Raw genomic sequence first — 23,281 nt, 5'->3', positions numbered from 1 at the left:
AGAAGCTTGCAGTTGGGTACAGCCTATTTGTGTGGGTGTCCTCACCTCCCGGCTCCTAGCAGAGCTGAGGTCTTGTAATCCTCAATATCCCATCTAGAGGAGACTTTGCCTCCTGGGAGAGCTGCTGGAGCTCAGCAGCTCCATGGGGAGCTGAGGACTGACTGCTCAGGAGCAGGAGAGGACCCAGCTTAACTCCAGGCAAACCAGTGGGGCTGAGATCACACAAAGAGAAGGTTGGGACTGTGCTATGAGAAGTGGCAGGTGTGGCTGAGAACTTACTCAGCTGCAGAGGAACAAGTTCTGATGGGTGTGAGTGAAAGAAAAAAGCAAAAGCTGGGCAGTGAAACCCTGCCTGGGTTGGAAACTGTGGGCATGGGTGCAGCAGAGCAGCTCCAGGCTCTGTGCTAACACAAGGGGAACTGCCCCCTCCACAATGGGGCAAGCAGCAATGCAACATGAGGCTTGGGAGAGTCCAGCTCCACATGTATGAGTGTGTTTGTTAACTCAGAATGGGAAATGAATCCCCCTTGGAGAACACTGGCTCGCTCAGGTGTCCTTGTGGAGCTCTGGAGCCAGTCTTCCTGCTTTCTCAGCTAATTCCCCATCAGCTTGCTCCTGATTTGCTTTTGCTCTGACAAGCCACAATGAATTGCACCATAATTCCATTTCTTTCAGCATTTGAAATCCCCTTCTACGAGCCCTGCTAATCAGGTGATGAAAATCTGGAAGGAAACCTTCCAGGGCCACAGCCAGAGCCAGGATCTCCTACACGCAGCGGCCAAGCAACAAGGCACCCTGAAGCAAGGCAATGGGCTCAGTAGCACACAGCAGGACATGCCCCTGCATCCCTTGCGATGGGGACCAGCACTGGGGAGCGTGAGGATACGTACACAGGCTGAGGGAGGGGGCTGCAGTTCGGGAGCCCGTTCTCATCGAAGGCGTTGAGGTCACACCTGCACCAGTCTTCGATCACGTCGCCTTTCCCCGAGCACCAATATGAGCTCATCAGAGCGCCTCTGAAAGCCTGCCGTGAGAACAGAGAGCATGAGGATGGGGGGATCACGGCCAGCGGGCCGGCTGAGAACTGCTGAGTGCTGGGTGTGCAGGGTTTGGGAAATACTGGGGGGGTTCTGGTGATAATACCGCCTGCATCCCAGCTCACATCTCCAAGATAAAGCTCATCTTTAGAGGGGACAGGGACAGCTGCAGTGCTGTGGCATTTAGCAGAGAACTGTAGGAAAAGCGCTGTCCTGGGGACATTAGTGAAAAGAGGAGGTATAAATAGAGCCTGACGTCAGGCTGCTATTGTACGGGGCTGCATCACTCTCCCCAAACACAGCAGCACCTTTAGCGAGGTGCCTGCCTCTGCAATCCTTCTGCTTGCAGACATTTACAGAACAGCACTGTTCCAGAAAAGTGGGTGGGGGGGTGGGGAGGGGATGGGAAAGAAAAAAAAACACTGAAAGAGAAAACGTGACCTGATTTTGTTCTTTAGAATGTAATTATGGCACTGGGTGAGAAAGGGCACCTCAATGTAACAGGAGAGCAGGGAGGACAGAAAGGAGTTTATTGTGAACATGGATAAATGTGGGTGCACAGCTGTAGGGATTGCTGTGGCCGTGCAGGATGGAGCACCACAGCCCCCCTGGGAGAGCACAGGGGTTGCAGAGGCACCGAAGCCTGATGTCACTGTTGTCACACTGTCCCCAGCCCCAGCACGATCCCTCCCTGCCCACTGACCCCACACAGTCTGCAAGGGAGAAATTCCATCTCCCCATTCCACTTTGACCAAACCCACCGGTCAGTGCTCCCCTTCTGTTTCCTATTTTTGTGCTGTTAAGCACTGTGCTGGATGAGCAATGCGCTGCACCCGCCCAGCTTTACCCCACATTAATTGGATCCTGCAGGTACGCAGCCATCATCTGCCTTGTGTCAACCTTTGTGCAAACAAGGTTAGAGGATCGATGCGTCCTTCAGCTGCACTCATTAGGGCAGCACACCTACACACAGCAGCAGGGCTGCAGCATCCCCCTGCCCAAGGTTTGCTATGGGAAGAACAAGGGCTGATGGGCACACAGAGCCTCCCACACCAGTCAGATCAGGGAGTTTGGCCAAAAGATATGGGACTTCCCTGTGTCGAAGGGCATGGAAGCAGCAGGAGCAAACAGATAGGGGAAATAGGTAATGTCATACAGAATCATAGAACCACCTGAGTTGGAAGGGAAACTTAAAGACTATCTGGTCCCATTCCTTGCAATGCAGGGACACTCACAGTTCCATCAGTGCTCAGCACCCCAACCAGCCTGACCTTGGCTGTCTGCAGGGATGGGGCATCACCATCTCTCTGGGCAGGATGCTCAGCCACAGTAGCCACACCAAGGCAGCCAGCAGAAGTAAACCACTGGGCTCTGTGAGTAGGAAGGGCATCCCAGCACACAGGCAGTGCCCATTGGAGGTGATGGTGGCCATGCCCCACTTCTGCCTACTGCTTCCCAGCCCCTCAGTGCCCCCCATGCCCTACAGCAATTCTATCTTTCATTTACAAGTATCCAAATTGTATTGTTTCCCTGTGAGTCAGCCCATTTAGTTTATGTCCTTCAGTGCCAGAGGGGAAATTTATGAGATGAGAAACTGGCTCGAAACATTTATTTTCTAGATGACGAGTCATGCCATTAGATATATAGCATTATGAATCATAGGAACAGCATCTAATTTGCTCTTAAAGGTATAATAGGTCTGACTCCCCACACCCATACACACACATATACTGGATTGATAGTTCCCCCATAGGATGGCTAGTTCATTTGTTTTGACACGAGCAAGACTTACAGGACCATAAAGTCCCATCTTACCATAAGCTAAGCCTATTCATAAAAAAAATATTAAGGAAATGAATGATCAGCTAAGCACATTTATCCCACACTCGATTGCATATGGATCTTTCTCCTGTTGTTATTTGTGCTCAGGGGGAGGCCATTTGGCCCCATTTTATAGCTCAGATGCTCTACAGCGAACAGAGAAGAACATTTCCTCTTTGTCCTCTGTTAGACCTGGCTGATGGAGGGAAAAGCATCGAGTTCTTCCTGACCGTGGGTTTTCTGTTCACATCCCCAGAGAGAAAAATTACAGGACATGGAGGAACGCTGCAGAGCAGCATTGGCAGGAATCAGTACAGAGGCTGCTGCTTCCAGGTGGGGCACTGCAAGGGGAGCACGCTGGTGCTGAGCTGGCTTTGGAGATGCAGTCATCTGCATGGCTGATGGGGCAATGAGCACCTGGCCCAGCTGCACTGAGTGCCACCAAGGTGTGGGATGCACACATGACAGGATGCTATGATGAGAGTAGCTGGAAGAAAAGCTTTCCATGCCCTTATGCTGAGGCTTAATGCTGCTCACAGGAGATAAATGCCACTCCCTAGCAGTCTAGACACCTCCAGAAGGAAAAACAACAAAAACGAGGAGGAAAATGAAGTTTTTCCCAGGCCAGAGACTCTTTCCAGGATCACGCAGCTCGCGTCTGAATGTCTGCTCCAGGTTCACAGCAAAGGAGGATAAAGTTTCCCCACCGCTGCTGTTGGCAGCTGATCTCATCTGCGCCGCTCCCACCCTGCTGCCTGTCCCCAGGGAGCAGCATCACCTCATCCTAGGAAGCATCCGTAGGAAAGGTCAGGGCACTGGCAGGGACCCAGGGTGGGCAGCATCCTGGATTCTGTTATTTATGGGAACCAAGAGAGCAGAAGAGGACATTGAAACCTGGTGGTGCAGCCTTCGTAGTGCAAGGAGCGTCCTGGCCCAGGGAGCTCTGCTTCCACACCTCAGCTCCAGAGCTCCCCATCAGCACAGTCAGGCAGTTACAATGCCTTTATTCTTCCCTGGGCTAACATGAGTTGGATGTGGGGTAGGGCTGCATCGGGATGCACAAGTGTTGGGCTTTGGCGTGAGGAGGAGGATGGCCTATTAAAAGACATGAAAATAAAGCAACAATACCAAAATCCAGACCAAAGAAACAAAACAAATTGCACCTCAACAATTCAAACACTGTCCCTGCTCAACCTGGCCGCCTTTCTGATTCAGCAGTGGAAAAAGCAATCACTGGCACCAGCTCCCCATGCCTTTGAGGCTGCTCCAGGGAACGATCCCATCTCTGTGCTGCCAGGGCACTTCCCCTGCTCTGCCCTTTGAGAGCACTGTTCCCATAACAGGGACATGCAGAAAGCTCCTTGCTCAGCACTTGGATAGACAGCACTGAATAAATCAGCATGGGCTTCCTGCTGCCACGGTGTTGGGTGGTGACACAGGGACAAGGGATGTTTCACCACATGATGTGCTTAGCTTGTCCTGGTAGTTCAGTGCTGGCTGAAGTAAACATGGGATGAGAGCATCCATCAGCTGAAACGTGATGCAGGATCCACAGACCTCAGGTGCAGCCACTGCCAAGGTCACATCTCCTGAGCTCATGATGCCAGTGTGTAGAATGAAGGGAGGGGTTCTGCAACAGCAATGGTGCCAGAAACCAACCTGCATTCACTTGATCTCACCATCCAACAAAGCCCTTCGGAAGGTACCTGGACTTAGTACCTCCTTGACCCTTATCTATTTTTGCCTCGCTCCCCAAAAGCTCTGAGCTCCTGGAAGGGGGTGGTTGAGACTGTCCCAGAAAACACTTGCAAAAGGAGAAATGCCACATGTCCTGGGATGGCAAGAGCAGCCTGGGACATCCCCTGCTCCAGCACAGCCCCTGGGTATACCCGCTGGCTGCACCAGCTCTCTGACTAACACTATTTAACAACAGAGGCAAATAGAGGCACTCCCTGGCAGAGGCTCAGCCTGTAAAACTTTCACTGCACACCAGGAAGAAAAGAGGGGCTGTCATACAACACCCAGCCTGGGGCCCCTGATGTTCCCATCCCTTTGGTGCTGGGAGCAGTGCTTGGCCAGGACCAGTTGCTACAGCAGCACCAGGCACTCGTGGAGCTGTTCATGCACATTTACACTGCTGGGGGCTGATGAGAGGCTTTGAACAGCACTGCAACCATAAACCAAAACTCCTGCTGAGCATCCGCAACTGGGAGCTTACAGCACAAACAGCCTTGGACAAACGTTCCCTGGGCAGCAAAAGGCAAAACCTGACTTCTGGATCTCTGCTAAATTCCAAGTCCTTGCTTTGAGCTGAGAAGAAAATAGCTAGTCTCAATGTCATGGAAATAGGTCTCCAACTTATTTCATATGGGCAAAGCAATATATTTTCACCTAATCTCTCTCTTGCAAATGGTCAGTTGGAGCTGAAATCAAACATACACACGTACAAAAATCAGCCCAAGGCAGACAGACGCTCCGCCTGGAAACATAAACCCAGCACTTAAAAGTCTGGCAAGGTCATCAGAAACTGAGAACAAGGCATGTACATGAGGTAGCTGCAGATGTTAAGAAATGCATAGCTCCCTTTATCGAGGTAGATGAAAAGACACCTAAAAACTGCCTGCAATATTTCTTTACCTGTATCTTAACTACGTTCTTGCTGCTAGGTCTACAATGGAAAGCTTCCGGGGAATACAACAGATGTTAGCATCCATGTTATCAATGGCCTTACCTTCCTGTACACATACATAGTTAGCTGTGTATGAGCACACACAAAAAGAAAGGTCTTCAATGTTTATCTTGGGTGTTTGTTTTTTTTAATACTATGAGGGAATTGGGATCTGCTTGCAGTCCCCATACAGCCAGCATTTGCTCCATGGATTATTATATGCAGAAATGAGGGCAGCAGGCAGGGAAGCAGCTGCTGTACTTGGTGGGTAGGGGAGGGAGGTGGCTGGTGACTGTGCAGGCCATGTCCCCAGACTGTCACCACAACAGCCACGTCCCTAGACAAAGGGATCTTCCCCTGCCCCAAACAGCAGCATCCAAGTGCTCATCCCAGACATTTCCACATCTTGTTTATGCCACAGGCAAATATCACTCTCCTAGTGCCTGGGACCACCCCCAGCCTCCAAACTGATGCTGAAAAAGGATGTTTCACCATCCAGACCTTGCATCGGGTGCAGCTTGCAGCACACACCCCTTGAACATCTATTCCCACGCACAAACCAAGGAAGACATTTAAATGAATGGCTTTACATCACATTGACACTATAGAGTTGGTGGCCTCTGACTGCACACAGCCTCCCACCCTCTCCTAGGCTCTCTACCTACAGATCTCAGATCCATCTCCATCACTGAGCCCCACAGCACAGCCCTAGCCCTGGCAGTAGCTAGTCCTAGCACTGAACCTTTGCACGAGCAGCTCCTCCTGCAGCAATGAACAGCAGGCACAAGGCTAGCACAGCCCTCCAGAAGATTGCCAGGGCTTCTCTTGTTTGGCTCCATCTTTAGGGTTTTGTTTGTTCAAGTGTTTGTTTGTTTTTTCCCCCAGCATCTCAGCAGAGAGCACAATGCAGGCTGTCCTCCAGCTGCAGCTGATGGGAGCAGCCCTCTAGTGAACCAGGGCAGGAGGGGGCAGCTGCTGAGGACAGGCAGCTCTGGCTCCCCAGGACAAGGAGAATACCCTCCAGCCATGGCAGGGCAGCAGTGCCATTTGGGAGAGGAGCTGGCAGTGAAAATAGTCAGAGTGGGTGCTCTGACTCTGCAGAAGTACCTGCTCGGTTCATAGCTAAAAAGGGATGACCCTGTCCTTGCTGTGGATACAGCCACATCAGGTCTCTGGAAGGCAGCAAGGCAGGGAACTCAAGGGGCACCAGTGTGGCCATGACACAGAGGGAGCAGTCCCAGGCAGGCTGTGGAGACTTCATCAAGTGAAAGTGGAACAGGGAAAAGCAGAAGACAGGAATGGGAAAAGCATAAGGAGAAAAGGAGAAAGGGCATCTGGGGAATACTCGAAGGATGGAGGGACAGAATTAGGTAAGTCAGGCATGGCTGTATGGAAGAAGCATAAGGGTTAATGGATGGAAGAGCAAAACAAGATCAAGGGGTAGACAAGAAAGGACAGTCCCTGTAAGGGACTTGGGCGCCCGGAAAAGAGCAGGATCCCTTTTGCCCATGAATCTGGGGGGGGAACATGAAGGGGAAGTATCATTCTTGGTGGTCACACCTCCATTTGCCAGGATTGTTTCCAGACCTGCAGCCCTCTCTGTCCCACCCACAGCTGCTGCATGCTGGCTCACTCCAAGCATCTTAATCAAGTGCAGACTCAGTACTAATAAGTGACTTTAAGCAGGTCTGTCATTTCTGGGTTTGGGGTTAGGGGGCTGCACTGAGGAGTGGGGACTTGCAGAGAACAGAGAAAGTGGGAAATAAATCCATAAATGATTAACACTGGAGCTCTCACAGGAGGGAAAGGAGCCAAGCCCCAAGGAAGGGTCACCTCCAGCTCTGCTGGTCCCTCCTGGAGTAACAGTGACCTCCTGTGGCTGCGGGCCTGTCCCGAGGGGCTGCTTATCCCTCTGCACTTGTGCTGTGCAGAGTATGGTAGGGCTTTGGGCTTTCCTGACACAGAACATCCCAGAGGAAACAGGGGGACAAGGCCCAGCTGCTGAGACATGAGGGGCAAAAGGAACACCAACAGCACCTGCTCACAGCATTGCTATTGCTGCAATGTAGGCACAGAGAGGCACATTTGTGAGGGCTGGGGGTGGCACAAGGACATCTGCTCTAGCACTACCCTGATGCTGCTCCAAAGCCCTCTCTGAAAAGAAATGTTTCCTAATATCCAATTTAAACTCCCCTGGTGCAGCCCGAAACCATTTGCTCTCATTGTATCATCACAAAATCATTAAGGCTGGAAAAGACCTCAAAGATCATCTCGTCCAACCATCCACCTACTACCAATATTACCCACTAAATCGTGTCCCTAATTGCTATATCTACCATTTCCATCGACACCTCCAGGGACAGTGAATCTACCACCTTCACTGACAGCCTGTTCCAATGCATTACCACATTTTCTGGGAAGAAATTATTCTTAATCCCCAATCCAAACTTCTCCGGGCACAACCTAAGGCCGCTGCCTCTAATCCCATCACTGTCACCTGGGAGCAGAGGCTGACCCCCACCTTGCCACAACTTCCTTTCAGGTATCTGCACGGAGCAGTAAGGTCTCCCCTGAGCCTCTTCTTCTCTGCACGGAACCATCTCAGTTCCCACAATTGCTCTCAATCATACCTCTGTTCCAGACCCCTCACAGCTCCATTGCCCATCTCTGGATGCACTCCAGGGCCTCAATACCTGTCCTGTAGTCAGGGGCCCAAAACTGAGCACAGCACTTCAAGCGTGATCCTACCAGTGCCAGTACAGAGATGTGAACCCCTCCCTGTCCTGCTGGCTGCACTGCTGCTGACACAAGTCAGGATACTGTTGGCCTTCCTGGCCACACTACCAGCTCACATTCAGCCAAGCACCCACTGGGACCAAGAAAGGCAAGCTGAAGAGGTGGTGAATGGAAGGTTCACAGTGGTCCCTCACCAGCTCACTCACCTCCCTGGTGTCATTGTCCTGGATCAGGGCATACAGAGGCACCACACGGTTGATCTCCAATAGGACCGGTGTGGGGCTGAGCTGCTCCTTGCCTGGGCGCCGGCACAGATGGCACGTGGATGGGCAGCGGCCTTTCTCCTCGCAGCGGATCTCCACACCTGAGATGAGGTGGTCGTCAGAAAGCATCTGTGCCGTCAGCAAGCCCGAGAGATAGGTGATGAACGGCATGGATTTCAATTCCTTCTTGTTCCCCAGCTCAGTTGTTTCTGGTTTAGAAAGAAAATAAACAGCATTAAACAAATCTCAGGGCAGTACTTTCCCCTAAGCTAAACTTCACTGCAGCCAGGGTAAATGCAGCTGCTGAGGGTATGGGCCAGGTGGGAGCAGGAAACCAGAAAGGTCAAGGAGAGAAGGAGAAAAACAGGACCTGCAAGTGGGTAGGAAGTGGGAGCATTTCCAGCCAAACACTTCTAGAGTGATGGAACTGGCCATGTTCCCTTTCCCCTTTTTCGTGATTCGTGTCTTCACTTTCTACACTTTGAAATGTAACAGAATCAACCAGGAATATCTTTCCTGCCAAAGAGAACCTCTTTCATAGGGGACGGGACAGGGAGCCAAGTGTCCTCACCCTGCCCTTGCACCAGTTCCCTCCAGTGCATGAGGTCCTTTGCTCCTTCCTTTGGGTGACACAAAAGCCACAGCACCAAGAACTGAAGTAGGCTGGCAAATGGACTCAGTGTAGGATGAACCCCCATGGCAGAGAGTGACAGAACAGAACAATCTCACTGCAGGGGGGACAGGCAGAGTTATTTCCAACACCAAGCTGTGAAGGTGCTGCTTTTGGGAACTATTCAGGCCTTTGAAACAAAAGAAGACAAACCCACAGAGACTGATTTTCCTCTGCCTTGGCCTGAATGTTTGCCAGGGTCCAAGAAAGCATCACACCTGGTGGTACCTGATAAGAGGAGTCAAGATTCCCATCTCAGTGCTGTACGCTGTTACTGAAACTTTAATTGTAGAATCTCCTCTTGGGTTGACCCAAGAAAGAAGGCTGACCTTCGTAGCCTGGAGATGGGACTACAGAAGAGAAACCTTGCTCATCCTGTGCCTAAATAACACACCCAACACCACGCATTGGACATGGAGACAGCTGCCGCCTTCAGCAACAACTTCCCCATCCCAAGAAGGAACTGCACAGGAACAAGCTTTGTCTTAATACCCTTGGCTTGCAGCAACATGCAGCTGATCTGGCAAGACACTTGTCAATTAGAAATACAAACAAACACAGTATTCATTCATTATTCTTAAAGCCCTTCAGGCTAGGGACAACCCTTCCCCTTCTGTCTGGCTGTCAGAGAACACTCACATGCACAGGATCAAAGCTGTCACGGGAAGAAGGAGCAAATTCCAAGCAACTCGTCTTCACTGGAATTAGAGGGGGACAACAAACATGGCCAAGCTGCTGGAGCACCACACGAGAATGCTTTGAGGTGCCTGAGCTCCCTGTTCTGTGCTTTGCAGACGGTGTTCTCCTCTACTTCCAAGCATGGGGCACACGATGCACTCACACTTGGTGTTTCTGCTCTCAGGAGCCCTGAGAGTGCAAATCAGGTGTGAGGAGTGAGATGGAGAAGCAGGAAGAGCAGCCTCCATTTGGCCTCCCCCAGCTGCACTCTGCTTCTGGAATGAGCAAGCAAAGGTAAGATGCAAAATAACCCTAAGCAAGCAGAGAGTTAACTCCAGGGGAACCCAGCTTGAATGCGAGCTCATCCAGCATATCCTGCACCTCCAGACTCCTTGTTTGTCCATTGCACCCAGAAAAAGGTGGTGGGGCCAGGGGGGTGGAGATGGTGGCTTAAAGAGCTCCCTAAAGATGCTGGCAGGGAGGTGTGTGCTCAAACACAGGTCAGGTAAAGCCATTTCAGGAGCAGCAGCCACCAAACGGAGCTGTATAGTGGGTAAAAGCAGAGGTCTGCAGAGAAAAGAAGGTAGAAAACCAGCAGCTGATCAGGGAGGCTGTGTGCGTAGCACAGCTCCCCTCGCAGAGCAGCCATGCTCTCAGCCACAGAAGATTGATCGTGGAGCCAGGTGACTCGTGGCAGACTTGTCAGCGCTGCAGACTTCATAGCTAAGGTGGAAATGGGTGTCTGCATTTAATCCCCTTTATTGCAGTTGAAGCTCCAGTCACTAAGGGGAAAAGGAGTGCTTTGTAGATTGGGTTCCTGGGGACGTAAGGGGTTACTGCAGCTGAAGTTAGCAGTTCAGTGTGCTGGGAACTAATTCATAGTGCTCCCCTGTACTGAAAAGGCTCTGGGTACAACTCCAAATAAGGAAAATGAAATAGGACATGGCTCAGCAGAAGGAAATGGGCTTCACTGCCAAATCACCAGCTCTCATCCACACGAGTCTTGGAAGTCATCAGCACTGGAGTGCAATTCTTGGTAGCTTTTGTGGAATGAGCTTTAAGGGGCTTAAGGACAGTCCTAACAAAATTAGGTTACTGAAAGCTGGGGGATATTTTCCTCTCAAACACGTGAGATTATTCCTGGACCTGCCACTACAACTCAAAGCGAAGAAGAGCTGAAGGGTCCCTGTGCCTTCCTCTCTCATCCCTCAGTGGTGGCTTCGAGGTATCTGCCTGGCTGCCTGCATGCAGACCCTCTCTGCACAGAGAAACCCAACGGGAAGCTGCAGTAGCCCCACACACCACTGGAGGTCTGCTCTGGCTTTTATTGCCTTGTTGCTGACACGCAGCTCGCCAGCTTCTTGGGCTTGAAAACCTACAGCCAATTCTACTGCTGATGAAATCAAAGGAAGGTTCTGCAGTTGGGTTAGAGAGAATCAGAACCAGACCACAAAACATAACACTAAAATGCAACCCCCAGCTGCCAGCGAAGCCAATAGAAACACTCCTGCAAGCTGGGAGAAGTGCTGAGTAACACTGTTCACCTTCATTGCTTCGGTCCACATTGCACAAGCCCTGTGCATGACTGAGTGACCTCCTGGAGTGCTCAGATCTCTCTTCCAGTGCCCTATTCTCATTGACAGGTAACTGCTGATGGGCACTGCTCAGACCTGGTCTGCGGGATGGATGGGTTCAACAGTGCAGGGAAGGGAGGGCAGCCGGATTCCTTATCAGCCTCTGGATCTGAACATGCTTTCTCTATTGCTGCTGGAGGCTCAGGGAGTCCTGGCAGCATCTGTTGGGAAGCACAGCGCCGCGGATGTGGTTAGATGCATCACAGCAACTTGTGGAAGCTATTAGTTTGTTTGTTTGTTTGCCTGAAATATGTATTTAGAAAAAGAAACAACAGCGACACGAAATAAAATAACCTTCTGCTAAGTGTCAGACCTTGTGTAAGAAAGGAGGACGAGCAGAGCAGAGAGTGCAGAGTTCTGACCTCCTGCTCCAGTGCTCAGCTCTGCCTCTGTGCTCCACCAGGACTGCAGAGGTGAAGTGCTCACAGCATTAACAGCAGCACCTCCTGGTGCTTAGACCAGAGGGAAGCACAACAACACTACTAGAGCAATGACCAAATGTAACTCGTAATTCTCTTGTATTGGAGTGTTGCTTTGCTTTGAGAGCTCCCCAGAGGTGCAGGTTTTGTTAGTGGTCCAGCATTTTACACTGTGCTTTGCCAAAGGATCCCAGGTCATTCCAAAACTGGGGATCGCTGGGCTTCCCACAAGAACACAACCGCATCAGGAGAAGGATGTGGCAGCTCTTCAACAGCAGAAAAGCTCAGAGCAAACTAAAGCTGTAAAGAGAATTTAAGGAGTAGACCTTTATAGAGATACCTCCAAGTTACCCCACTGATACCAATAGGATGCTCTGCCAGGACTAAGCTGGTACCCAGACTTTGCATTTCCCAACAAGGCTGAGTTATTTCTGTTCCACCTTCCCCTGGCTGTGCAGGCCTTGCTGCCATGGGCAGGGTGCTGGGATTTATGGCTGATACAGGCACAGGCTGCAGGTTCGTTACTGGATAGAAAAACAACCCGTTTGTCGGCGAATCCATCGAAAGGGAGCTAGAAAGAAAATCAATAGCTGCGTTTGCCTGGGAATTTCTCTTGCGGTGAGATATTGTCACCGCAGGATCCAACAGGTCTGCGAGGAGCTCAGCCAGCTTTATGGCTGCCCAGTGCTAGAGATGGGCACTGCAAGGAGGGTGTGGGTGGGTGTGATGGTGGGGGATGCAGCACTGGGGCTGTTGTCCCCATCCCCACGGGGCAGCAGTGGCCGGAGCTCCGCGAGGACCTGCTGCCCTCTGGTGGCACGGAGCAGGACGGCAGGAACCGGGGAGACCCACGAGTAGGGATCACCCCCTTACCACCCTGCCTCCGAATGGCAGAGAGTGTTAGCACCAATGTAAGCCCAGTGTCCAGAGATTCTTCCAGACCACGAAGTTGAACGAGTCTCTCCATGCACAGGGAGGCTGCAAACAGCGATCATGGCAAACAGCCTCACTGCCGGCTCAGCTCTTCCACAGATGGAATTTCTCCATGCTGCAGTTCTCCACCTGTGCTCCCACCAAGCCCAGACATTCCTATCAGATAGTCTGGCTGCTAAATCCCACCTCTAATTACAGCCAGCAGAACACATCAGATGGGAGAAGAGAGGCCAGATAGAAAGGTCAGAGGGATGGGGAGGAGGAGGGAAGAGGCAGGAGGAAAATGACTGATTATATGATTAATGACTTTGCTCATCAGTCCTGTGTGATAGAACCACCCTCCTCTATTTCCAGGCATGAACAGCAGAGAGGGATGGAACTGAGCAAGCACAGTGCTGTGAGCAAGTTAAAACCTATAGAGCAAGGAGATGGTGGCAGTAGCTGCATCCAAGCTGGTTCTACCCTTCCTTGTGTTTGGGAAGGGTTACATGACATGACAGCAGGGTGCAGCCCCTCATGGCGGCCCTATAGGCCTTTATGGCATCCTGTAGCCCCTCATGGTGGCCCTATAGGCCTTTAAGGCATCCTGTTGCCCATCACGGTGCCTCTATAGGCCTTTATGGCACCCTGTAACCCCTCATGGTGGCCCTACAGGCCTTTATGGCATCCTGTAGCCCCTCATGGTGGCCCTATAGGCCTTTATGGCATCCTGTAGCCCCTCATGGTGGCCCTATAGGCCTTTATAGCATCCTGTAGCCCCTCATGGTGGCCCTATAGGCCTTTATGGCTTCGTGTAGCCCCTCATGGTGGCCCAATAGGCCCTTAAGGCATCCTGTTGCCCATCATGGTGGCCCTATAGGCCTTTATGGCGTCCTGTAGCCCATCACGGTGGCCCTACAGGCCTTTATGGCCCCTCCCCTCCATTAACCCGCTGTGTGTGCGCAGGCGGCCCCTCAGGACTCCACCTCCCAGCGCTCCGTGCGCCGCGCAGCACCACGTCATCGGCGGCGCTGGGTATGACGGGGAGCGGCTGCGCGGCCCGGGGAGCGGCGAGCAGGTAAAGGGAAGGAGCGGAGCCGGGGCCCCGCCGTGAGTGGCGCCCCCTGCAGGCGGGGCGGGTGGGCGGGCGGTTACACACAGCAACGGGGCCGACCCAGCGGGACCGGGATGGAGCGGGAGGGAGGCGGCGCTACCACAGCGCTGCGGGGCCGTGAGCAGGGCCAGGCCTCGGTTCGGCCTCGGGTTCACTGTTTTATGTGTGGGATCAACGGCCCGATGTGGGGTATAACCGAGGGAGGAGAGCGCTGCGGGGATAATGGCATGGCGGAGATGCGCGCTTGCATGTTGTGCCTATTAAAAGAGCATCACACAAAGCGACCTTCAGACCGAACCTGAATTAAAAGCAAAGGGAAGCCCAACTAAATGGAAATATGCCTTCTGACCGCAGCTTTATCTGTAAACCTCGTTGCTGTCCATCCATCAGAGCTGAGGTGCTGCTCAGCAGGAGAGGAGAGGAGAGGAGAGGAGAGGAGAGGAGAGGAGAGGAGAGGAGAGGAGAGGAGAGGAGAGGAGAGGGAAAGGGAAGGAAAGAGGAAAAGAAAGGAAAGGAAAGGAAAGGAAAGGAAAGGAAAGGAAAGGAAAGGAAAGGGAAAAGGAAGGGAAAGGAAAGGGAGGGAAAGGAAAAGGAAGGGAAAGGGAAAGAAAGGGAAAGAGAAAGGGAAAGGGAAGCTGTGCCCCCACTTTGGGGTCAGCACCCAGCCTGAGACCCCACCATTGGAGATCCCACATTGCCCATCCCTGCAACGTGGGGCTAAAAAGACCTCACAGCCGATAAATACAGATCTCCTTTTAATTCCTCCCCCCCATCTCTCTGTATGAATATAAAGAACCTCTCTCCGTTCCAGCTGTCTCCTTCCACTCGAGCAAACGCTGAACTGAAATACACTGAACCTTTCTGTCTGAAATGCTCCTGAGGGCAAAGCAGGCGATCGCAGCGGGGAAGCCAAAGTGCTGCGCGCATGCAGCCATTATTGGGAAGAAAGCTTTCTGCTCGCATCCCTCTGTGCCCGGCTCTTCATTTTAAAGACCAACCACTTCCTTCTCCTCCTCTCCCCCTAGAAGAAATGTTTTCTCCCCGTTTCTTTTTTAACGGCTAAGCAATGCGATAGCAGGGGTATTGAAACTCGGTCCGCTGAATAATAACTTAATGATGTGAACCCTGTTCTGTTCCTTTTGAATGGATGGCTGCTTTAGCGAGGGAGCTGCTGGGATCTGCTCCCCGCTGCGCGGGATGTGAGGATGAAGAAACCTGGGCTGAAGTTGAATGGCAACCACGGCGGTACAACAAAACTGAACCAAAACACAGGAATGAAGTCAGTGCTACAAGAGTATAGAATACAGAGAAATTATATGCAATTAAGCTAAGTTCAGGACCTAAGAGAGAACACATGCAGTCTGTATTATCAAGCATTTGGAGTTGTCTGGTAGCTCTGTTTCTGCTAATACCTGATAGAACACTGCTGCATCAAGCTGTATTTATTTGCATGATGCAGCATGGCAGAGGTTAATGAAGTACACTGGCTTAAAGACATCAGCGCATGTTTCCACTATAAACAGTCAATCACAGAAGGAGTGGAAACCGACAAATCATTCCTTCTAGGATTACCTCCTGGCAAACACATGAAACCTTGAAAATTTATTTTGGCTTTCTAGAAAAGCAGTTTTAAACCATGAACATTTATTTTGCTCATGTCTGATGTCTTATCTGAATGCAGGTCTCCAGAGGTGATATATTAATGTCCTAAAGCGCTGCACCATCTGGTTCCTCTTTTGATGCGCAACATTTGAACGCTTGGTTTAATCTCTCTGGATTTCAGAGTAAATTATGTAAACTCACAGGCTTGGCAGCAGGAGATGGGCACCATGAGGAGATGATTCAGTCATCAATATATATTGGGCTTCCTTATTGCTGCCATTACACTTCTTTCAGTTCTACTTATAAATTTTGCAAGCGAATAATTCATTGCACTAGAAGCTGCAGGTTAGTTTTAGGATTTGCCCACTCTGAGATCAGCAATGATAAATCTACCCTTCTCACATGTGGAAAAGCCAACTGGGTTTCTGTTTTCCAGGTCTGGGAGATAAATCAGAAATAAACTGCATGTATATGTAACTGCTGGTGATGACATAAATCACATTTTCTTTTTTTTTTTCTTTCTGGACAGAATTGGAGCACCTTAGAATACATGCGAGTACCAGATTCTGCACTGGGTAAAGCTGCCTGTGGAAAGCCATGGCTTCTGCTCCTCAACTCAACTCGGATGCGCTCCGAGAGGTCCTGGAGTGCCCCATTTGCATGGAGTCCTTTACTGAGGAGCACCTGAGACCCAAGCTCTTACACTGCGGGCACACCATCTGCAAACAGTGCTTGGAGAAGCTCCTAGCAACCAGCATTAATGGGATACGCTGCCCTTTTTGCAGCAAAATCACTCGGATCAAAACCTTAGCTCAGCTGACTGACAATCTTACTGTACTGAAGATCATAGACACCACGGGGCTGGGGGAAGTGGTTGGTCTCCTCATGTGCAAAGTCTGTGGGAGAAGATTGCCAAGACACTTCTGCAAGAGTTGTGGCTTGGTGTTATGTGAGCCGTGCAAGGAGACATCACACGTGCCCCAAGGGCATAATGTCATTGCTATCAAAGAGGCTGCTGAAGAGCGTAGGAGGGAGTTTGGGACAAGGCTTGCCAGACTTCGGGAGCTCATGGATGATTTGCAGAAAAGAAAAGCATCTCTGGAGGGTGTTTCGAGTGACCTGCAATCTAGATACAGAGCAGTTCTGCAAGATTACAGCAAAGAAGAGCGCAAGATCCAGGAAGAACTGGCCAGGTCACGCAAGTTCTTCACCACCTCTTTGTCTGAAGTGGAGAAGGTAAATAATCAGGTAATGGAGGAACAAGCTTATCTGCTGAACTTAGCAGAAGTGCAGATATTGTCTCGCTGTGATTATTTCCTTGCCAAAATAAAGCAAGGAGATATTGCTCTCTTGGAGGAGGCAGCAGATGAGGAAGAACCAGAACTGACAAACAGTCTCCCAGGGGAGCTGATACTTCACGAGGTTGAACTCCTTAAAGTGAGCCATGTGGGACCACTGCAGATTGGGCAGGTGGTGAAGAAACCCCGGACTGTTAACTTGGAAGAATCACTCATGGAAACCGCAGCATCCTCATCGGCATCATTTAGAGAGCCTGACTTGATGCAACAAGAAGCCAGCTGCACACCAAATTCCTCCCCAGTCAAACCAAGGATGCCCGAAGCAGCTGCAAGCATCCAACAGTGTCACTTCATCAAGAAGATGGGCTCCAAGGGTAGCCTGCCAGGGATGTTCAATCTGCCCGTCAGCCTCTACGTCACTCTCCAAGGAGAGGTGCTTGTGGCGGACCGAGGCAATTTTCGTATCCAGGTTTTCACCCGCAAAGGTTTCCTGAAGGAGATCCGCCGGAGCCCCAGCGGAATCGATAGCTTTGTACTGAGCTTCCTTGGAGCAGACCTGCCTAATTTGACTCCCCTTTCTGTCACCATGAATTGCCACGGCCTCATAGGTGTGACCGACAGCTATGATAACTCTGTCAAGGTGTACACCATGGATGGCCACTGTGTGGCATGTCACAGGAGCCAGCTAAGCAAGCCCTGGGGCATCGCGGCTCTGCCCTCTGGGCAGTTTGTGGTGACTGATGTGGAAGGGGGGAAGCTGTGGTGCTTCACTGTGGACCGTGGCGTGGGGGTGGTGAAGTACACCTGCTTGTGTAGCGCGGTGCGGCCCAAGTTTGTCACTTGTGATGCTGAAGGGACCATATACTTCACTCAGGGGCTGGGGCTCAACTTGGAAAACAGGCAGTACGAACACCACTTAGAAGGAGGCTTTTCTATTGGCTCTGTCGGCCCAGACGGGCAGCTGGGACGCCAGATTAGCCACTTCTTCTCTGAGAATGAGGATTTCAGGTGCATTGCTGGGATGTGCGTAGATGCCAGAGGAGACCTCATCGTTGCTGACAGCAGCCGTAAAGAAATCCTGCATTTTCCTAAAGGAGGTGGCTATAATATCTTAATCCGGGAGGGACTCACCTGCCCAGTTGGTATTGCCATTACTCCCAAAGGGCAGCTATTGGTGCTGGACTGTTGGGATCATTGCATTAAGATCTACAGTTATCATCTGAGAAGATATTCCACCCCTTAAAGGCGTTTCAATGGGGAAAACCCCTGTCATTAGCAGCAGTTCTTCCAGCCTCACTGCTATCTGACAGGAACCAGTGTCAAACACTGAGAAAACTGCACCACGGCCCAACAGGGATTGGCACGGAGGCCATCACGTTTTCTGTTTGGGAACAAGACAACTAACATGGTGGTGCCCTGCATTTTCTCTTTTTGAATCTGCACAGTAGAAAAGAAAAGCAAGAAGGAAGAGATCCTTCTGGAATATTGGTTTTTTGCTAAATGACCAGTCGCTCCTTAACCCTTCTCACCTCCTTATTCTGCATTGACTATGTCTTCATCCACTGTACCTTTCTTTGTGCCATAAACACTGACTGGCTGCCCTAAATCACCTTCCTTTAGGGGACTGGAGAGGCAATCCTCTCCTCGCCATGGTACTCACGAGGAACTCGGTAGCAGTTGTCTGGGCAACTACTACAGAAAGCAATTTCTGATTGCAGCAATGCATAAAATAAAATAGCCCTCTTAAACTGCACGGAGATGGAGCTTACTTTCAAACTGAGGAGCAAGGGGTTTCTCTCTCTGCTTTTCTGCTATTCAGGAGATTGCCCCTGTCGTGCCGTTTGTGAACCGCGTCTGTTCAATGTGAAGTGAGTACAGTGCAATCATGGGAGACCGAGCAGAGCCAGAAAACTGCCCTCTGATGGCAACAGGGTGATTATTACTGCTAAGAATTCTGCTGGGGAGGAGGAGGGTGGGGACTGGAGGAGAAAAAAACAGGGGAAATCTGTTGATATTCAGGATTGTTCTGTTATTAAATGTATCTTGGGAACTGTCTTTGGGAGGTACCTTCATCTGGGGGGGAGGCGGGGGGGAGTAAATTAGATCACACACAACTGTATGTTCACCTGCACCTCACTGCCTGCTCTCCAGATCGTCACCCTTACAGTCAGGTTTCCACATGTCTGCACTTTATATCCCACGATGAGGGTTGGGGGGCTGGGGAGGGGGGGAGATTGCTTCATTTTAATCTCTTTTAGCACTCGGAAGCACATCCATTGGTGCGTTGCCTTTTTCTCCTTGCACAGCAAATCACGGCATTCCTCAGCTTTTTTTATGGCACCAGCAGGCACCAGAGTTCATGTTCATCACGGCTTTGGGCCAAATGAAGCACAAAACTGCAGCTGTGTGAACCAAGCCCCCACAGCGCTGCTCTCCTCACTGATAAATGTGTACCTCAGTGTGGTGCTGCTTGCCTGGAATAGTTTATTGAAGGAAGGACGCATTCAAATAGGGCACAGTGGTAGCATGTTAATCTGCCACAGATAATAGTTACGCTGCAGTGCATTTATTTTGTTGCTATCAACAACATAGTTGCAAATTTGGGGGCATGGCAGACAATATAAAAGCTGATTTTATGGTGGGCTGCCATGCGACAGCAAATTGTTTGCTGCTTGTCCTACAACATGTATGCAACAGGTGATTCTGTTTATGCTCCTGTATACTTTTCCCTGGTGAAGCAGCAAAGTATAACAGCCTTCAGAGCAGCTGCTGCTGCAGCCCGTTGCAGGGCATTGATGGGGTTTCCAGATGCAGCTCTGGGAGCAGAACCCTTTGGCACAATTTGGTTTTTCCCTCTCCCTGTTGTGCTCAGCAGCAGCACAGAGCAGGACTGGCACAACAGGAGCCCAGCTGAATGATGGAGCTGCCCATAAGCAGGACAACATCCTGTTCTTCCCACTGTAATGCACTGTAGAAAGGTTGTAGAGAAGAGGATAGGAGCTAAGAGGGGATGATTAACAGGGCAAACGATGGAAGGCACTAAAGGAGCCCAAGGGAATTGAACCCCCCTTCCCTCCTGCACTGCTCTGTGTATTTGCTGAGGCCATCGATATGCACACAACTGTTTACATTCCCTGCTTCTCTTTCTGGATGGGAGGGGGCAGTTGCCTGAGGTACGTAACAGCAATGTGGGGAGCTGATCTCATCTTGCATGTGTGTTTTTGGGAGATGACTACTATTACTGGCACCTTCTGCAGTTAATTACACTGTAACTCAAGGCGTTTTTTTCCAGTATTATGGTAATGTCAGTTCCTCTCCTACTGATCTCTTTTAAACATCTCTCCTGTTTCTAAGAACTGCTCCAAGCAGGAAGCTACTGTGGACCTGAATAATTGAAGCAATATTATCTATGATAATATGTACCTCTTGTCATTTTCTGTTCCAATGGAATTTTGTTTTGCAATAAACACCGCACTACCAGCAGGAACGTGTCCTGGTGTGCTTAAAGGGACATAAAAGCTTGTCCAGCAAATGGGCTGAGCTGTTGTTTACCCCGCTCTGTTACTGGGTACACAGCTCAAACAAAGCATCTGTCATCTGCTGCTCGCCCAGACACTCGGGAAGAAGAACATTGCTGTGCCATGCATTGGTGGGACAGAGCAGGGCGAGGGCTGCCTGCCTGTGTTTTGTCTGCAGCTCTTTTGGGCTGGGGTTTCAGGCGAGGAAGGGAGAAAGGAAATCTGTTATCCTTAGCCCTTCCCTTGCCACAACCCTGTTGTGAGGTGACATTGCAGAGCTGTATTTCTTGCTGTGGTGCCCCCAGTGTGATGCTGTGATCGTCTGCCAAATGAGATGAAACAGGGCAATTACAGATTGTGATGAAATAGTTTTGCTTCTGCTCTCTACCTGGAGAAAGAACTTGTCTGGTTGTACGTATGTGTTCGGTTTTTCGAGATGGTGTAATAAAGGAAAAATTGATCCAATTAACAGCGCATTGCAGACGGCTCATTTTGTTATTAAAAACCCTTTGTCTTCTCCCTTTGGTGGCAGGTTGTGTTTTATGGCTGGTGTATGAGCCTCGCTAACACAATGGCTGCACCAACCCTTCTGCGCTGTCACGGTGGGGAGGACAGATCTGATCTCTTGGTCAGGTCTCATGTAACTTCATCATTGCAACTGATGTAACTTCAACACTGCAACACATCTGTATTGGAACAACGCGTTTACATGGAGCCAAAGGGGAGCAAAGCAGCGCTGTACTCAGCTTTCAGAACCCTCTGTGTATCACCAGCACATACAGGCTCTCCCCTGCCACACAGCACAGCTGCTGATCAGGGGAAAGGCTGTCATTACTCGTGCTCATCTCAGATGATATGGAGCAGCTCTTTAAACAGCAACGAGTTGCCAGTTTATCAGTTACAGCTTACGAATGCTCTAACATTTGTTCTGGGCAGCAGCTGACAGCCATGGTTTCGAATGGGGGATGAGCAGGAGAACGCTTCTTAATCAAAGGGGGCAGAGCTACAAAAGTAAAACTCCAGCCAGATGCTTTGAGTTGTTTCCATTGTATAGCTTAAGTGATTTTTCTGGGTCATTACTCCATGTGAGGATTTTAAGTTATTTCATTTTGCACAACTAATTACTCGCCTGGTAATTCTGGATTACAATCAGCGGTGCATAAGGTCGCTTAGCAGGCTGAGTCACAGCACAGACTTTAGTCTATACTGAATTTCATGGCAACCAGCTAGATTGGTTTTTTTCCTCCTCTGAGCAAAATGTCAAAATCTGAAGGTTTGAAACAAACAGAATCATCTAAACCACAAACTGGGAGAGTGTTATAAAGGTAACTGAGCGGTGCTTTGTAGGTGCTTATCTCAAGGATAGGGAAATTCAAAGTGCTTTACTTCTGACCAAGCAGGTGACAAGGCAAGGCCATTATGACCTTTAATAGGTGCAAAGCTCACCTTTTTTCATGCACCTGATTGTGTGTAGGAATTAAAAGCTAAAGGTTCCCATGGGCAGTTCATGGCAGTGCCAGACCTGAAGGGAAAGGATTCAGACCATGCAGGGACAGGAGGGACCCACAGGCCCTGCTCTATTCCAGCAGACCCTTAGGCTGCATCCTATGGTTTATGTTTCATGAAGATCTGTGTCTAAACTGCTCAGTTCACAAGAAAGCATGAAATCTGTAACCTCCTACAGGGAAACACATCCAGAGACACATGATAGGAGGGAGATAAGCGAGCAGAGGGTGATGGATGGTCAGGAGGCCTTAGTGAACGTGACAGCATCTGTCAGCACAGCCCCTCCTGCTTTAGAGTGATCAGCTGCCAAGAGCGAGCATCTCTCAGACCTTACACAGCACTGTAACACTTTGGTACTGAAAACCTCTTTATCTCCACCCATGCATGCCCCAATCACACCAGCCCTGCTCCCAGGTCCCTGTGGCATGGGAGAAGTGAGCTCTTCCCAGCTGGAAAACACACATCTCCCACGCTGAGGCTCAGCTCGTCTGCAAGGTGAGATGGAAAAGAGTTGTCATTCAAATGCCTGACAAGACGAGACCCTCTGCATTACGACTGATAACATCTCCATTTTCTCTAAGTGCCAGAGCACTTACAGACATTTGTTCTGCATTTTGTGTATCGCAGTGGGAGCAAGCAAGCTAGAACGGCGCTCAGGAAATCCCACTGGGGCTGTCAGATGGTGCTGCTGGAGCAGCTCTACCCTTTTCCTCACCCAGCTCTGCTTCTCTTCCAGCCAGGGAGCAAGCAGGTCTGTGGCTCATCTGTATTGGTGAACAAAGCAGCCCCCAGCTGAGGTTGCCCAGAGCCCATCCATGGCCATGGGCACCCACAGCTCTGGGCATCAATGCCAAGGCCTCACTGCCCTCTAAGTAAGGCATTTCCTCTGAAATCTAACCAAAATCTCCCTTCCCAGCCTCCTGCCCATCCCCAGACATAGGAAACAGGAAAGCCCTGACACTGTGCAAGCAGTGCTCAGCCTCAGCCAGAGCTCCATTGGTTTGCCCCATTGTAGGCAGACGTGGCCCAATCTTAAACACAACAGGGGATGGTCTGGGTTGTCACATTGGCCTCAGATGCCAAATGAAGATGTTCTCACAACTGGTGAGAACTTAATGAGGTACCGTCAGCATTAAGCACTGCTTTCAATGACGGGAAAAACGGATGCAGGCTCCTGTGGCACAGATCGATGTCCAGGTCGATCTGCAGGTCCTTGCTTGGAAGCCCCTCTGCTGAGCCAGAGCACCGCTTGGCTGCACAGTGCCCAAGCAAACAGGCCCTGAAAACAGGATTTTAATTGCTCAGCATGAAATAAAAATTTGGGTTTGCTCTGCTTTGCTCACACAGTTCCTCGAGGAGAGCCTGGGGAAGTGTCTGCGTTTGCCTGAGCAGAGCCTCCCCACCC

At 50.5% G+C, this 23,281-nt stretch overlaps 2 protein-coding genes across 4 annotated transcripts in view; one reads left to right on the top strand and one right to left on the bottom strand.

Annotated features, from left to right (window-relative positions):
* The window catches only part of ASTN2 (astrotactin 2), a 231,119-nt gene that overhangs the window by 70,467 nt on the left and 137,371 nt on the right, over positions 1-23,281 (bottom strand). For both annotated transcript variants that reach the window (XM_015878748.3, XM_015878749.3), the window contains exons 17-18: positions 8,469-8,734; positions 891-1,024 (exon numbers count right to left, since the gene is read on the bottom strand). In XM_015878748.3, the coding sequence (XP_015734234.2) occupies positions 891-1,024; positions 8,469-8,734 (400 nt within the window). The remainder of the gene's footprint in view (positions 1-890; positions 1,025-8,468; positions 8,735-23,281) is intronic.
* TRIM32 (tripartite motif containing 32) lies at positions 13,840-20,839 on the top strand. 2 transcript variants are annotated; one of them, XM_015878751.3, is made up of 3 exons: positions 13,860-13,916; positions 15,113-15,231; positions 16,084-20,839. In XM_015878751.3, the coding sequence occupies exon 3, from the start codon at positions 16,152-16,154 to the stop codon at positions 18,093-18,095; it is 1,944 nt and encodes a 647-aa protein (XP_015734237.1). In that variant the 5' UTR covers positions 13,860-13,916; positions 15,113-15,231; positions 16,084-16,151; the 3' UTR covers positions 18,096-20,839. The 2 variants fall into 2 exon arrangements, with proteins under 2 accessions (XP_015734236.1, XP_015734237.1); XM_015878750.3 differs by lacking the exon at positions 15,113-15,231 and having other exon boundaries at positions 13,840-13,916.

Source organism: Coturnix japonica, chromosome 21, assembly GCF_054131305.1.
Source record: "Coturnix japonica strain WE chromosome 21, WE-NBRP24, whole genome shotgun sequence".
NCBI lineage: Eukaryota > Metazoa > Chordata > Aves > Galliformes > Phasianidae > Coturnix > Coturnix japonica.
This window is presented reverse-complemented; position numbering and strand designations above follow the sequence as displayed.